The 15,308-nt window shown below is 38.1% G+C and overlaps 1 protein-coding gene across 1 annotated transcript in view; it reads left to right on the top strand.

The window, feature by feature from the left end:
• Positions 1-15,308, top strand: part of LOC150086040 (kinesin-like protein KIF18A) — a 100,186-nt gene that overhangs the window by 64,753 nt on the left and 20,125 nt on the right. Inside the window, exon 8 of the mRNA XM_090374779.1 lies at positions 2,935-3,010. Within this exon, the coding sequence (XP_090230905.1) occupies positions 2,935-3,010 (76 nt within the window). The remainder of the gene's footprint in view (positions 1-2,934; positions 3,011-15,308) is intronic.

Genomic DNA, 15,308 nt, shown 5'->3' with positions numbered 1-15,308 from the left:
TAATTCTTAAGAGTATTTCACAACTTAGTGTTGCCTGTAAAGCTTTTACTGTACCGAGAAGTCATTCTAGTCAACTGCTATGTATGTGTCCACAGTCATTGACAAAGATTAAGGCATATTCCTGGTCAACCTGTTTTCTGTTGTAAGCACCCTATTAGAGAATTAGGAGAGAGTGATTTTCCTTTATCCCGGAAATTCATCTGTTGTTTTGCAGAAATGAGTCATTAACACATTTTCACTAAATTTCATCTGTCTCTGTATGGTAGGTACAAGTGGTCCCTAAATCAGTTTTGTTTTAGCTGTGGTGTGCAAGTAACCTTACAATGTCTAAGAGGAAGTCCTTGAGTGTAATAGAAAAAGTGTGTGCTTAATAGTGTAGATCAGGTGTTAAAAAAAAGAAAAGAAATTGCTTTAAAATTTGGGATCCCTGCTAGTATTTCAGAATGGTTGAAACACGAATGGTGTTTCAATCGTGTTTCGCTTCTCAAATTGTTTGAGGAAACAGGACCCAGGCGGAAGCGTGCAAAATTATGCCTGTATGAAGATATAGATGAAGCCGTTTTTAAGTGGGTAAAGTTGATTCGAGACCAAAACATGCCAATATCAGGGTCATTAGTAAAAGAAAAGGCTGTGGGGTAAGCATCTTTTCTGGGGCATAAAACATTCCAAGCCAGTTCTGGTTGGCTTGACAAATTTAAAAAGTGCCTTGGCTTACTCGAAAAAGTTATTTCTGGTGAAAGTGGGATTGTAATTGAAGAAGACTGTACTCATTGGAAAGAAACAGTTTTAAAAAAAATTATGGAGGACTACGAGCGCAAAGACGTTCAACGTTGATTGTTGTTGTTATTTGGTTTTTAGGAGCATTAGCAACTAAGGCCATATTGCTCCGGGGATATGCGGTGGTCATTCCCTGACCTTTCCGCATTCCTCCATATTTGGTGGTCACGGGCTCGAACCCCGGTCTAATCAAGAAGCGTGCACTGCTGCTCCTGCCCACCTGGTTACGGAGGCACCTTCAACGTTGATGAAACAGGTCTATTTTTTAAATGTTTGCTGAATAAGACACTGACTTTTAAAATTATAAATATTTAGGTGGTAAAAATAGTAAGGAGAGAATTACAGTCTTGGTCGGTGCATATATGGCTGGTAATGGAAAACTGAAGCTTTTGGTAATACGCAAAAGTAAACAGCCCCGATGTTTCAAAGGAATAACATTGTTAGAGATCAACTACAACAAAAAAGTTTTTAATGACAAGTGAAATTTTTGAACAGTGGATTTTAAATTTCAATAGAAAGATGCAAAAGAAAACAGAAAAATCACTTTGATTGTTGACAACTGCCTGATCACCTTCACTCGGTAATTGAAACTTAAAGTGTAAAGCTTGTTTTCTTCCCTCCAAATACCTCATCTAAGCTGTAGCCAGTAGTTTAAGGCATTACAAGAATTTTAAAATGCACTACCAAAGGTGCATACTGTAAAAAATTATACTGAGAATAGAAACTAACCAACCTATAGATTCTGTTATAGATTTGCAGATGAGCATATCAGAATTGGCAAAAGTGTGGAGTCAAGATGTGACGGAAACAACGATTAAGAATTGTTTTGCGAAAGCAGGTTTTGTTAAAACGTCAATTAACAGTGATGAGAGGGATGAACTGTTACAAGGCATTGAGCAATCTTGGGAAGAACTCCCAGTGAGAGGTGTGATTGGTGGAGAAATTGTTCTTGAAGAATTTTTAGGAGTTGATAATGGTGTCACAGTAGCTGAATATCCAAGTGACTCCAACATTTTTGAGAGTATTCAAAGAACTAGTGACAATATCGACGGTGAGTTGGATGAAAATGAGGGCAACAGAAAAATAGGCGATATTCAACATGAAATGTTGACGGCATTTGAAAATTTGTGTTGAGGCCTTTAGTGTGAATAAAATGTGCCAGAAAATATATTTGAGTGTTTAAACAAATGTGAACATTTTTTTGAACAATGTACAGTAAAGTCCTGTGTATAACAAAAAATGACCAAACATTTTACGACATAATTCTTAAAAGTGTACTAATATATTTTGCACATCATGTTAGTAGCCATTTCTTGATATGTGTTATTAATAAATTAATTGTTTTAAAATGTTAGAAAATTTATTCATTCCCACTTATTTCTGATTTATTTCCCATCTTTTACTATATTTCTGAATGTTGAATTAGTATTTTTTATTGTTGAAAAGGTCATATTTCTTTATAACGAAATTTCTGTATGAAATTTCAGCAGATGAAAGCATATCAGGCTTGGACATTAAGCCTGATATGCTTTCATCAGTATCATTGATAAATATAGAAAACAACACTGGGTCCAACACTGAACCCTGGGGGACTCCACTAATAACATAGTCCATGCAGAGCAATATCCATTTGATTACCACTGTCTTCTCCCAATCAACCATCCCTTTATCCATTTGATACCACTCTGTCTTCTCCCAATCAACCATCCCTTTATCCACAACAGCAACTTGCCCTTAATGCCATACTGCTCCAATTTGTACAACAGTCTTTTATATGCAACAGTATCAAAAGCTTTCCTGAAATCCAAGTATATCAAATCAAAATTATTTTTTTGCATCCAGTTCCTTTATGACCAGTCAAATTCACAGTAACCAGTCAAATTGGTCAAACAAGATTTCCCCTTAACAAGCCAATACTGTGTGTGCAGTATAATTGCTGCCTTGTCTAGATGATAATTGCAGCCTTGTATAGAATGTAATTTCTAGATTATGGGGATTTATTTATTTAAAATATTTCAAAAAAGTTCCCAATTTGACTAGTTTACTGTACTTAAATTTTTTTTTTTTTTTTTTTTAACAGAATTGAGTTTTTTTTTTCTCTTTTTATAGATTGTGAGATGCATGTTAGAATATATAAATTATTTTATATAATTTCAGTCCATCTTCTTTAAATTATGAAGATACCTACAATACTTTGAAATATGCAGAGAGGGCCAAAGGAATCCAACTGAATGTAAGTGATTTACAAGCAGGAAAAATTATTTTAAATCAATGGTTTCTTTAGAATATTGGGAATATGTTATTGTTAATTGCAAATTGAGTTAGTTGCCATTGGGCAAGATTTGCATGTTTTTTTTTTTTTTTTTTTTTTTTTATTTTCCCTCTGAAAATTGGGTTTTATATTCAACAAAACAAGTAACAACCATACAATACATTCAAAATACAGACAAAACAAATTTATGCCTCATAGTCTTATTTGCTTTGGTGCTAATTCCAACCAACCAACCAACCAGTAAGTCACTTCAGTATTAGGGCAGAAGCCACTATATTCAAATTCATATCCAGAAAAAGAAGTGAAGGAATTTCTTAGTTTAAAAAAAGTCTTGTTATTCTTTGAAATAGACTGCAATTGATTATTAAGAATAGTTACATCATCCTTTGAAATGCAGTATTCTATGCTGCATACCAACAAGTCTTGCACTTCCTTTTAATAGAGATTTCACTACATTCACATGTTAGAAAGTTGGATTTAGGGTTTACTGGAATGGTAAGTATTGGGTTGAAGGTCTGACTGGTGTACTCATATGTTCTTTTTCATATTAGCATTAGCATTAGTAGAGGCATTTGATGCAAGAAAGCAAGCTTATGCAGCATCAGCCAAAAAAAAAAAAAAAAAAAAAAAAAAAAGTAACATAAATAAATAAAAATAACCACTTCCACTTCACCCCTCTGTTCGTTCGAAATACCTGTCCAGCTGAGCCTTAAACTTATTTAGGCTATCAACTTCCACGACAAGGGATGGAAGTCTGTTCCACCCACCAACCACCCGCTGGCTAAAGGCAAATTTCCGCACATCTATCCTACATCTGTCTTTCCTCAATTTGAATTTATGCCCTCTCAGGTGATTTTTCTGAGTTAGAGGAAGAATCCCATCAGCATTGAGCATGCTCAAACCATTCAAGGCTTTGTACACCTCTATCAGATCACCCCGCTGGTGCCTAGTTTCCAGACACTGTAATTTGCAAAACTTAAGCCTTTCTTCATAAGAGAACCCCTTTGTCCCATTCACCAATCTAGTTGCCCTTCTCTGTACTCGTTCCAGCAGCTCTACATCCTTCCTGAAATGAGGCCTCCAGGCCTGTATACAGTACTCTAGGTGTGGCCTGACCATTGCCTTATACAAGGGAATAATCACCTCCTTATCCCTGCTAGAAAAATTCCTATATATCATTGACAATACACCATGAGCTACTCTTGCAGCTCGTCTGCACTGCTCAGAGAACTTCATATCTGCCTGCACCACCACCCCCAGGTCCCTTTCATTCTCTACCACTGTCAGTGTAGTACCACAGAGTTGATACGTTGTTCTGGGGTTGCTGTTTCCCATATGTAGTACTTTACATTTGTCAATGTTAAACTTCATTTGCCACCTCGAAGCCCATCTGCTCAACCTTTCCAAATCCTGTTGCAGCAGCATAGTGTCAGTAGTGTCCTTGACAACCCTGCCAACCTTCGTATCGTCTGCAAACTTGGACATTAAGCCTGATATACCATCATCAATATCATTTATAAATACAGAAAACAATAAAGGCCCCAATACTGAACCCTGAGGGACTCCACTAATAACATTAGTCCACGATGAGCAGTGTCCATTGATTACCACTCTCTGTCTTCTCCCCCTCAACCACCCCTTTATCCATAGCAGCAACTTGCCTCCAATGCCACACTGCTCCAATTTGTGCAGCAGTCTTCCATGTGCAACAGTATCAAAAGCCTTTCTAAGATCCAAGTATATAATATCAAAGTTATTCCCTGCATCCAGTTCTTTTGTGACTGCATCATAGTATCCAATCAAATTGGTCAGGCAAGACTTCCCCTTAACAAAACCATGCTGTGTCCTAGCTATAACTGATGTCTTGTCTAGATGATCCTGCAGTGCTTCTTTCACCAGTGCCTCCATTAATTTTCCGGGAACAGAAGTTAAACTCACAGGTCTATAATTACTTGTGTCAGCCTTTGATCCCCCTTTGTGAATTGGGGTCACATTTGCACATCTCCAGTCAATGGGTACCTCTCCTGAGTCCAAGGAAGCTCTCATAATTATGGCTAAGGGTTTGCTTACCTCCTTTGCTGCCTCCTTTAATATAACTGGATAGATCCCATCCACCCCAGGTGCCTTTCTTGTGTTTATCTTCAACAATTTCTCCTCCACTTTGCTCTCAGTTATTACAAGATTCTCTAGCTTATTTCTAGAGTTGAATACACCTCTGGCATTCCCCTCGCTGAACAACTCATGTGTGAATGTCGATGCAAAATATTCATTTAGTTTGTTAGCTACCCGAGCAGGGTCATCAACAGTTGACCCATCGATCTCAAGTGGACCAATCTGATTCATCCCCTTCCTTCTAGAGTTTACATAAGTAAAGAACTCTTTGCTGTTTTTCTTCGCATCCCTTGCCAAGGATCTCTCGTAATCTGCCTTCGCCTGCCTAACCTCCTTTGTAACTTGGTTACAGATCAACTTGTATCTATCATAGGCGTCCGTGTCACATGTTAATTTGTATGTATCCCATGCATTTTTCTTCTCTGCCATATGCCTCATTAGTTCATCTGACAACCATTTAGGCCTAAACCTTGAACAATATTTCTTAGTTGGTATGTAAAGCCTAGTAGCTTCCACGATAAGTTCTTTGAATGCTTCCCATTTTGAATTTGCTGTTGGCAATATCATCAGTTGATCCCACTGTATAGAATTTAAATACTGTCTCAGTCCATTGTAGTCGCCTTTACGAAAGCAATACCCCTTCCCTTTACCCCTAATGGTAGTTACCTCTTTGAGTAACTCCCACTTCAGCACACTGTGATCACTGCCACCAAGTGGTTCATTTATCTGCAGATTCTTAATGCATGAAGAATCACTACTGATAATCAAATCAAGAGTATTACTCCCTCTAGTTGCCTCCCGAACATGCTGATGTAGAAAACAATCATCCAATAAATCCACAAAAGCCTTGCTACTGTGTGAGTGACCAGCCCCCAAATTCCAGTCAATATCTGGGAAATTAAAATCCCCCATTATAAGACTCTCTGATTTACTGGCCCACTCTATTTCTCCGAACAGTTTCTTATTATACTCATCAGAGTCATTAGGCCTATAGCACACTCCTACTCTCAATTTTGATCTCCCAATGCTTATGTCACACCAAACTGACTCGACACTGCACTGTCCAGCGATGTCGACTGGCTTCACTTCCTTGGATTTTATGTGTTTTTTAACTAATAGCATAACCCCTCCTCCCTTCCTATCCTGTCTATCCTTTCTGTAGACATTGTACTCCCCAAATTCCAGTTCTGCATTTCTTATATCTGTGTGACACCACGTCTCTGAAATCCCCACAATATCTGCCTTTGATGTTTTGAGCAATATCTCAAATTCATCAAATTTATTTACTAAACTCCTAGCATTGGTGTACACACAAGTATACATGCACCTGTTCTTTTTCTTAGCTACCCTAACACAACCCATGTGTTTACTTGTACCCCAATGATTCCCAGCAGTCTCTGAAATATCCTGCATCTTATGAAACACCATTTCGTCTAAACAGTCCTACAAATTGAAATTTGCAGAATGAAGTTCACTAAACATGTTTATTGAAGGATTCACTCAGTGTACGGATAACAAAGTCCACTTGTATTGTCCAGATTTACCTTACATCACCATAAAAAATAAGTAACCAAATAACACTTGTTTTCAATAGCCATCTATGCAAAATGAAGGTTTAATTAACTCTTTCTGGAGTATTTATGTATATCCATTGGACACCATTTATCATGATCACTTCAGGGCACAGCTTAAACGATAACAATAATCTCAATCTATGCTTAATATACAGAGTAATCCATCACTTATTATCAGTGAGCTGCTAACCTTGTTCACGAGTAGCACTTAAGTCAGTTCCACGACTTAACAAGGAGTGCAGTAAAAACTTATCATGCTGAGGTAAATCTCCCCACACAGTCAGCTATAACACACTTCTTTGGCAAATAGCCAATCTGAGAATTACATTCTCTGCGGCAGTGTAGTGGTCTTCCTACTTGTCACCTGCTTAGATAGGTGTGGGTTTGAATCCATTGGAAACTGGAGAAATTCTTAGAGTAGAGTAGAGCAGGGTTCCTAGAAACTGGGAAGTCAAAGAAATCAAAGTAGCTCAGGGAAAATTAGGGGAGTGGTGCCCATTGATGAGTTAGTGGGGGGCTTTAGTATATAATGTTATATTTCGTATATCAGGGGTCGGCAACCTGTGGATCGCGAGCCGCATGTGGCTTTTTGAACACGTAACTGCGGCTCTTTAACTTTTAGCCAACATGTACAACAAGCGCAGCAACATGAATACAGCACTAGTTTCAGTGCAAGCTGCAAAACACTTCTCAGTTCAGTTTGCCTGTGCATCACGAGCAGAGCACATGTACTGCAAGGTGTCGAAGGTTAATTGAATTATTGTTGTATGAATTATTGCTGTAGCCTTGTCTAAAGCTACCTAATTTATTCATTCGTTAACCCTTTCAGGAGTGAGTTTATATGCACTGTCTGCCGTGAGGAGTGAGTTTTTGTAAATTTTGTAATTATTGCTGTCTGAATTATTGCTGCAGCCTTGTCTAAAGCTACCTAATTTATTCATTCGTTAACCCTTTCAGGAGTGAGTTTATATGCACTGTCTGCCGTGAGGAGTGAGTTTTTGTAAATTTTGTAAAATTTCATGAAAAAACTCACTTTGTACTTAAATGCTTTTAAATATTAATTTGATATTTTGACTGGGTTGTCCAATATTGGAGTGAAATTATTTCAAAAATCAAATCAGAATTTTAAAAAATTGTAAAAAACCAAAAAATCAGAAAAAAATTGTAAAAAACCAAAAAATCAGAAAAAAATTGAAAAATAATCATTGTTATCAAAAAGAAACCATTGTTATCTTCCCAAATATGAACAAGTATTCCACAGAAAGGGATATAATCATTGAAGGAGCATTAATTGAAAAGTTGGATTCATATATTTATCTGGGACAAGTCATTAGCTGTAATAATTATAAATGGCTGGAAGTCAAGAGAAGAATAAATTTTGGATGGATAGCATTCAGGAAATATAGTCACATACTGAGGAGCAATATCCCAATTTGTCTGAAATGTTAAATAATGAACCAATGTATACTCACCAACATAACTTGGGCACTCACCAAAAGAATGGAAGAGAAGCTGAGAACTACACAACAAAGAATGGAATGAATTATATTAGGAATCAGATAAGAAGAGAAACACATGGATTAGGCAGCAAACACAAACAGTAATAGTAGTAGTAATAATAGTGCCATGTGATGCAAGAAAGCAAGCATTATGAGCTTATGCAGCATCAGCCAAAAAAAAAAAATTTCACACAACCATTCCCTTTAAATGTTTGTCCAGTTCCTCCTTAAATTTATTTAACCTATCAACTTCCACAACGACAGATGGAAGTTTGTTCCAGAAATTAACCACCCGCTAGCTAAAGACAAATTTCCGCACGTGCTCAACCCATTGAAGGCCTTATACACCTCAATCAGATCACCTTGCAGGTGCCTAGTGTCCAGCGGCTGTAATTTGCAGAACTTAAGCCTCTCTTAGTAAGAGGATCCCTTCATTCCCCTTACCAAACTTGTTATGCTTCTCTGTACACGCTCAAGTAAATCTACATCCTTCCTAAAATGAGGCCTTCAGACCTGTACGCAGTACTCAAGGCGTGGCCTGACCATTGTCTTATACAGAGGGACAATCACCTCCTTTTCCCTGTTGGCAAAATTCCTGTATATCATTGACAAAACCCCATGACCTGCCCTGGCAGCCTGTCTGCATTGCTCAGAAAACTTCATATCTGATTGCACAATTACTCCCAGGTCTTTTTCATTTTCTACCAACTTAAGTGTAGTACCACACAGTTGGTACGTTCCTTTGGTGTTACTTCTACCCATATGCAGTAGTTTGCATTTGTCAATGTTAAACCTCAGTTGCCACTTCTCAGCCCATCTTCCCAAATTTTCTAGATCCTGTTGCAGTAGCACATTGCCATTACTGCCATTAACAACCCTGCCAACCTTTGTATCATCTGCAAACTTCGACACCAAGCCTGCTATACCTTCATTAATATCATTGATAAATGTACAAAAAACAGCGGACCCAACACCGAACCCTGTGTGACTCCACTAATAACATTAGTCCACAAAGAGCAGCGTCCATTAATTACCACCCTCTGTCCTCTTCCACTCAACCATCCTTTTATCCATTGTAGAAACTTACCCTTAATACCATTCTGCTCCAATTTTTACAGTAGTCTTCCATGTGCAACAGTGTCAAAAGCTTTTCTGAAATCCAAGTATATATCAAAATTATTTTTTGCATCCAGTTCCTTTGTAACTACATCATAATATCCAATCAAATTTGTCAGACAAGACTTTCCCTTAACAAACCTATGCTGTCTGAATTATTGCTTCAGTCTTGTCTAGATGATCCTGCAATGCATCTTTAACCAGTGACTTCATTATTTAACCCGGAACAGAAGTTAAACTAACTGGTCTGTACTCGTGTCACCCTTTGATCCCCCTTTATGAATTGAGGATACATTTGCACATCTCCAGTCCGTGGGGACCTCCCCTGAGCCCAAGGATGCTCTCATAATTATGGCTAAGGGTTTGCTGCCTCTTTTAATATAACTGGAATGATCCCATCCACCCCAGGTGCCTTTCTTATGTTTAACTTCAACAATTTCTCCTCCACTTTGCTCTCAGTTATTACAAAATCATTAAGCACCCTGCTACAATTTGATAACCTTCTGGCATTTTCAATCCTTATAATAACTCCTCATGTGTGAATGTAGATGCAAAATACTCATTCAGTTTGTTTGCTATCTGAGCAGGATCATTCAGCATTCGAACCATCGATATCAAGTAGACCAATCAGATTCATCCCCTTCCTTTTAGAGTTTATATAAGTAAAGAAAACCTTGCTGTTTTTCTTAGCATCCTTTGCCAAAGATTTCTCTTAATCTACCTTCGCCTGCCTAACCTCAGCGTTCTACTGGGCGTCTATGAGAGCTTGAGGTGTAGGGTAGATGCCCACGAAGAAATTAATGAGGGGCCCGTCAAGTTCTCAGCTTCCCAACTCAATGCCAGAGCTCGCTCCTGGGCATCAGGCAACACAGCGGCAATCTCCAAGGCAGAATGTGCTGGTCCCAAAGGAACTAGTTATTGTTGGTGACTCTATTGTCAGGGAGACGGGGAATGTATTGTGTAAAAAGGATAGATGGAACAGGACCAGGGTATGTCTGCCAGGGGAAAAAGTGGATGACGTTGTAAAGCATATATCATCTTTTAAGAGCACAAAAGGTTATATTGTTGTACATGTTAGCACTAATGACATTAAGAGCAGGAGATTTGTAGATTTACTTAACAAGTACAGGTCAATGTTGCAAAAAAGTCGTGAGTTAGGGTTAAATTTGGAAGTGTCTGCAATTCTGCCCAGACATGATAGGAGGGAGTACATGATGAGAGCCCTGTCAATCAATTTGGCCCTGGAGGGAATGTGCAAGGCTCAAGGTGTAGAATTTTTTTCAGCATGGTCTGTGCTTGTTAACATTAGAGACTGCTTCTACAGGGATGGGATACACTTTAATAGAAAGGGTGCAAGAATATTTGCTGATGCTATCGAGGCAGTGTTAGGTGGGTCGTAAAACTGCTAGCTTGGGGGGATTCACAGACTAAAAGGTTAAAAGTAGTTGCAGGCAGAGGTGAAGGTGATTCTTGCACAACTTCTATTAGAATAAGTAGCGACCTGGAGTGAGGGCTGTTGGGGTTTTCAGGGACTGATGGCAGTCATCGTGAAACCGGTGGGTATATGGGATGTGTTAGGGTAACTAATAATAAGAATAGGTACATGTATACTTGCATGTATACCAATGCTAGAAGTATAGTAAATAAATTTGATGAATTTGAAGTTTTGGTCAAGACATCAAAGGCGGATATTGTTGCGATAGCAGAGATGTCACACAGATATAAGGAATGCAGAACTGGAATTTGGGGAGTACAATGTGTACAGAAAGGGTAGACAGGATAGGAAGGGAGGTGTTACGCTGTTAATTAAGAAAAACATAAAATCAAAAGAAGTGCATCCAGTTGATATAGATGAACAGTGCACTGTTGAGTCAGTTTGGTGTGACATAAGCACTGTGAAAGCAAAAAATAAGAGTAGGAGTGTGTTGTAAGCCAGACTCGAATGAGTACAATGAACAATTGTACAGAGAAATAGTGGGCTAGTAAATCAGAAAGTCTTATAATGGGGGATTTTAACTTCCCAGATATTGACTGGAACTTGTGGATTGGTCACTCACACACTAGTAAGACTTTTGTGGATTTATTGGATGATTGTTTTCTGCAGCAGCATGTTCGAGAGGTAACCAGAGAAAGTAATACTCTTGATCTGGTTATCAGCAGTGATCATTTGTGTATTAAGAATTTGCAGATAAAGGAACTACTAGGTGGCAGTGATCACAGTGTACTGATGTGGGATTTACTTAAAGATGTAATTACCATCAGGAATAAAGGAAAGGGTTTTTGCTTCTGTAAAGGTGACTACAGTGGTCTTAGACAGTTTTTAAATTCTGTACAGTGGGATCAACTTGCGATGTTACCAACAGTAAATTCTAAGTGGGAAGCATCCAAGGAATTAATCGTGGAAGCTACTAAAAGTTTCACACATATTAAGAAATATTGTTCAAGGTTTAGGCCTAAATGGTTATCAAATGAACTAATGAGACTTGTGACAGAGAAGAAAAATGCATGGAATGCATATAAATTATCAAGCGACTCAGAAGCCTCTGGCAGATATAAGCTAGTTTGTAATCAGGTCACAAAGGAGGTTAGGCAGGTGAAGGTAGATTAAGAGAAATCTTTGGCAAAGGATGCTAAGAAAAACAGCAAGGATTACTTTACTTATATAAACTCTAAAAGGAAGGGGATGAATCTGATTGGTCAATTTGATATCGATGGTTCGACTGTTGATGATCCTGCTCAGATAGCAAACAAACTGAATGAGTATTTTGCATGTACATTTACACATGAGGAGTTATTAAGTTTTGAAAATGGCAGATGGTTATCAAATTGTAGCAGGGTGCTTAATGATTTTGTAATAACTGAGAGCAAAGTGGAGGATAAATTGTTGAAGTTAAACATAAGAAAGGCACTTGGTGTGGATGGAATCTATTCAGTTATATTAAAGGAGGTAGCAAAGCAACTAAGCAAACCCTTGGCCATAATTATGAGAGCATCCTTGGACTCGGGGGACATCCTCATGGACTGGAGAAGTGCAAATGTATCCTCAATTCACAAAGGGGATCGAAGGGTGACACGAGTAATTACAGACCAGTTAGTTTAACTTCTGTTCCGGGTAAAATAATGGAGTCACTGGTTAAAGATGCATTGCAGGATCATCTGGACAAGACTGCAGCAATAATTTAGACACAGCATGGGTTTGTTAAGGGAAAGTCTTGTCTGACAAATTTGATAGGATATTATGATGTGGTTACAAAGGAACTGGATGCAAAATATAACTTTGATATCATATATTTGGATTTCAGGAAAGCTTTTGACACTGTTCTGCATGGAAGACTATTGTACAAATTGGAGCAGAATGGTATTAAGGGTAAGTTTCTACAATGGATAAAAGGATGGTTGAGTGGGAGAAGACAGAGGGTGGTAATCAATGGGTGCTGCTCTTCGTGGACTAATGTTATTAGTGGAGTCCCACAGGGTCCACTGTTGTTTTGTATATTTATCAATGATATTGATGAAGGTATATCAGGCTTAGTGTCGAAGTTTGCAGATGATACAAAGGTTGGCAGGGTTGTTAATGACAGTAATGGCAGTGTTCTACTGCAACAGGATCTAGAAAATTTGGGCAGATGGGCTAAGAAGTTTCAACTGAAGTTTAACCTTGACAACTGCAAAGTACTGCATATGGGTAGAAGTAACCCCAGAGAAATATACCAACTGTGTGGTACTACACTTAAGGTGGTAGAAAATGAAAAAGACCTGGGAGTAATTGTACAGTCAGATATGAAGTTTTCTGAGCAATGCAGACAGGCTGCCAGGGCAGGTCATGGGGTTTTGTCAATGATATATAGGAATTTTGTTAGCAGGGAAAAAGAGGTGATTGTCCCTCTATATAAGGCAATGGTCAGGCCACACTTTGAGTACTGCATGCAGGTCTGGAGGCCTCATTTTAGGAAGGATGTAGATTTACTTGAGCGTGTACAGAGAAGGGCAACAAGATTGGTGAGGGGAATGAAGGGATCCTCTTACCAAGAGAGGCTTAAGTTGTACAAATTGCAGTGGCTGGAGACTAGGCACCTGCGTGGTGATCTGATTGAGGTGTATAAGGCCTTGAATGGGTTGAGCACTGAATTCTGATGGGATCCTTCCACTTGTTCAGATTACGAACCTAAGGGGGCATAAATTCAAATTAAGAAAAGACAGATGTGAATAGATGTGCAGAAATTTGCCTTTAGCCAGCGGGTGGCTAAATGCTGGAACAAACTTCCATCTGTTGTTGCGGAAGATGATAGGTTAAATAAATTTAAGGAGGAACTGGACAGGCATTTGGAGGGAATGATGTGATTTTTTTTTTTTTTTGGCTGATGCTGCATAAGCTCATACACTTGCTTTCTTGCATCACATGCCACCACCACCACCACTACTACCTCCTTTGTGACTTGATTACATACTAGCTTATATCTGCCATAGGCTTCTATGTCGTCTGATAATTTATATGCATCCCATGCATTTTTCTTCTCTGCCACGAGTTTCATTACTTCATTTGATACCCATTTAGGCCTAAACCTTGAACAATATTTCTTAATAGGTATGAAACTTTTAGTAACTTCCACAATTAATTCCTTGAATCCTTCCCATTTAGAATTTGCTGTTGGTAACACCATCAGTTGATCCCACTGTACAGAATTTAAAAACTGTCTGAGACCACTGTAGCCGCCTTTCCCTTACCCCTGATGGTAATTATAACTTTCAGTAAATCCCACATTAGTACACTGTGATCACTGCCACCTAGTGATTCCTTTATCTGCAAATTCTTAATACACGAATGATCACTGCTGATAACCAGATCAAGAGTATTACCCTCTCTGGTTGTCTCTCGAACATGCTGCTGCAGAAAACAGTCATCCAATAAATCCACAAAAGTCTTTACTAGTGTAAGACTAAATAAAGGACATTCTTATCAAAACTAAAGAACTGAAATGGTCTTGGGCAGGACACACAGCTTGAAGACATGACAGATGGACTAAGAAAATAACAGAATGGTACCCAAGAGGAGCTAAAAGAAAACCTGGAATACAACAGCGGAGATGGACAGATGAAATTTGCAAGTTCGTGGGTTGTAAATGGATGGCCATTGCACAATACAGAAGGAACTGGAAAGTTGTTGGAGAGAGGCCTTCATCCTGATGATGATGATGATCCTCTACATCTATTTATGTATCATTTTATTAACTTTCATTAACTTCTGGATCTGCATTCCAAAGAATTTTGGCTTTTGGCCAAAATCAGACAATAATGGCTGGCAAGTGTAAATCCTCCTCTTCTGATTTTAAAAGCATGTGTATAGATAAAAGATGGCTGCACCTAATTTGTAATGACTTTGAAAAAACATGTACTCTTCGAGGCTTGCACATGAAAAATATATGCAGTGCACATTGCTTATTGTGATCACAGATAATGTTATCACGCTATAAGATTATCACTTTTATGAAGTCCTGATCAGATGTTTACTAATATCTAGAAAAAATTATCAGAGTTCGTGTATCGCTTTTTTTTTTGGCTTTATTGCTGTTTATTCATATGAAGTGTAAGTGATTACATAACATCCTGATTTGTTCTTGAGCTCTGAAATGTTGCATGTCTGTATTGCTGTTGCTTTATACAATTCATATGATTTTTGGTGTCATTACTCTTTGAAAGAAATTTTAATATTGTCTTTATTTGTTTTTAATGTAAAGCATTTTATATTGTATTGTTTGATTTCCATGTTTTCTTTCTGTATACATTTTTGCTCTGTATGAGTAAACAGTGCTGAATAGCTGCATTCTTGTTTCATGGTTATTGTTAATTAAGCTATGCCCCAAAGTGATCATAATAAGTGGCATCCATCATATATATACATATGTACTCCAGAAAGACTTAATTAAAACTTCATTTTGTACAGGTGGCTTTTGAAAGCAA

The sequence above is a fragment of the Mastigoproctus giganteus genome, chromosome 5 (genome assembly GCF_048544385.1).
Source record: "Mastigoproctus giganteus isolate SK-2022 chromosome 5, ASM4854438v1, whole genome shotgun sequence".
Lineage (NCBI taxonomy): Eukaryota > Metazoa > Arthropoda > Arachnida > Uropygi > Thelyphonidae > Mastigoproctus > Mastigoproctus giganteus.
This window is presented reverse-complemented; position numbering and strand designations above follow the sequence as displayed.